The sequence below is a fragment of the Austrofundulus limnaeus genome, unplaced genomic scaffold (assembly GCF_001266775.1).
Source record: "Austrofundulus limnaeus strain Quisiro unplaced genomic scaffold, Austrofundulus_limnaeus-1.0 Scaffold1273, whole genome shotgun sequence".
In the NCBI taxonomy this organism is placed as follows: Eukaryota; Metazoa; Chordata; class Actinopteri; order Cyprinodontiformes; family Rivulidae; genus Austrofundulus; species Austrofundulus limnaeus.
Window position 1 is genome coordinate 3,610 of NW_013953675.1, and position 1,209 is coordinate 4,818.

Below are 1,209 nucleotides of genomic sequence, written 5' to 3' on the forward strand. Positions count from 1 at the left end.
TACACAATCAGTTCTTGTTTAGTAAATCAGTCTGAAAACAAGATGATTATTCTTACACAATCAGTTCTTGTTTAGTAAATCAGTCTGAAAACAAGATCAAAAAGACTTTTTGGCTGATATAAGGTTTTAAAACTTGGTAAGATGGACAGTTTTTGCAGTGTAATAGCTCTGTTGTTTTTGTGAGTCTACTGCACCAGCATGCTGAGGATGAACAGAAGGTTTGGAGCTGCATGTGTTGCTTTGTCTACATGACTAGAAGAAAAATAATCTGCAAATACAAGAACTATATAGACTTTTTTTCAGTTTATCTACATTTCTGTCAACCAACCATCTTTATACAGCTCTATGACATTTTCTACATATTCTTGAAACATAATCAGGAAATATTGTACAATAGTGTAAATGRCATGGTTCTGCTCAGAGATAAACCCAGCTGTTCTCCTGTGATGAACTGCTCAAGGACTGAGGAAAACCTGAAGTTCAGATGCAGAGCCACGGAACTGTTACTACAACTTCTCTGCAGTGTTGAAAGCCCAACCTGACTGAAACAATAAGGCTGAAGGACTTATTCTGACCAGACAGTAAGAGAGTTATCTGAGGTGTGCTTCTTAAGGCCTGCTTACAGCAGAGGCTGCTGGTAATACACTGCTGGCTGCTGCTGCTGTGGCTGAGGAGCAGCCTGGTGAGGGGGGCCAGACACGGCGTAAGACACAGGAGGCATGCTAGAGTTGTGATAGGCTGACATATCCATGACCACACCCGCCTGGGGAGGATAAGGAAGTCCAGCAGCTTGGTTCATGTACTGAGAGTTCATCCCACCGCTGTGAAGAAAAGTCACAAAACAGGCGGTGAAGTTATTTAGCATGTGAGCTTCAATAAAAAAATATATATATATAAATTACTATACTGAGCAAAAACAGTACTGTGCTAGTATTTATGTGGATTTAAGGAAAGTATTTGACACCACTGACCACAGTATTCTTCTTGAAAAACTAAATAAATATGGTATCAAAGGTCCAGCACTACAGTGGATATCTAGGTATCTAATAATAGGAAACAGTTTGTTCAAATAAATGATGTAAGATTTGAACTCAGTAATATCACATGTGGAGTTCCACAGGGTTCTGTACTTGGACCAAAGGTATTTATTTTGTATGTAAATGATTTGGTTAATGTGTCAGTGTTGTTGAAATGTACTTTATTTGCAGA

General features: G+C 38.7%; 1 protein-coding gene across 1 annotated transcript in view; it reads right to left on the minus strand.

The window, feature by feature from the left end:
• Positions 1–288: 288 nt before the first annotated feature.
• The window catches only part of stam2 (signal transducing adaptor molecule (SH3 domain and ITAM motif) 2), a gene marked incomplete at its 5' end in the record, with an annotated part of 18,306 nt that continues 17,385 nt past the window's right edge, over positions 289–1,209 (minus strand). Inside the window, 1 exon segment of the mRNA XM_014031578.1 lies at positions 289–821. Within this exon segment, the coding sequence (XP_013887032.1) occupies positions 620–821 (202 nt within the window).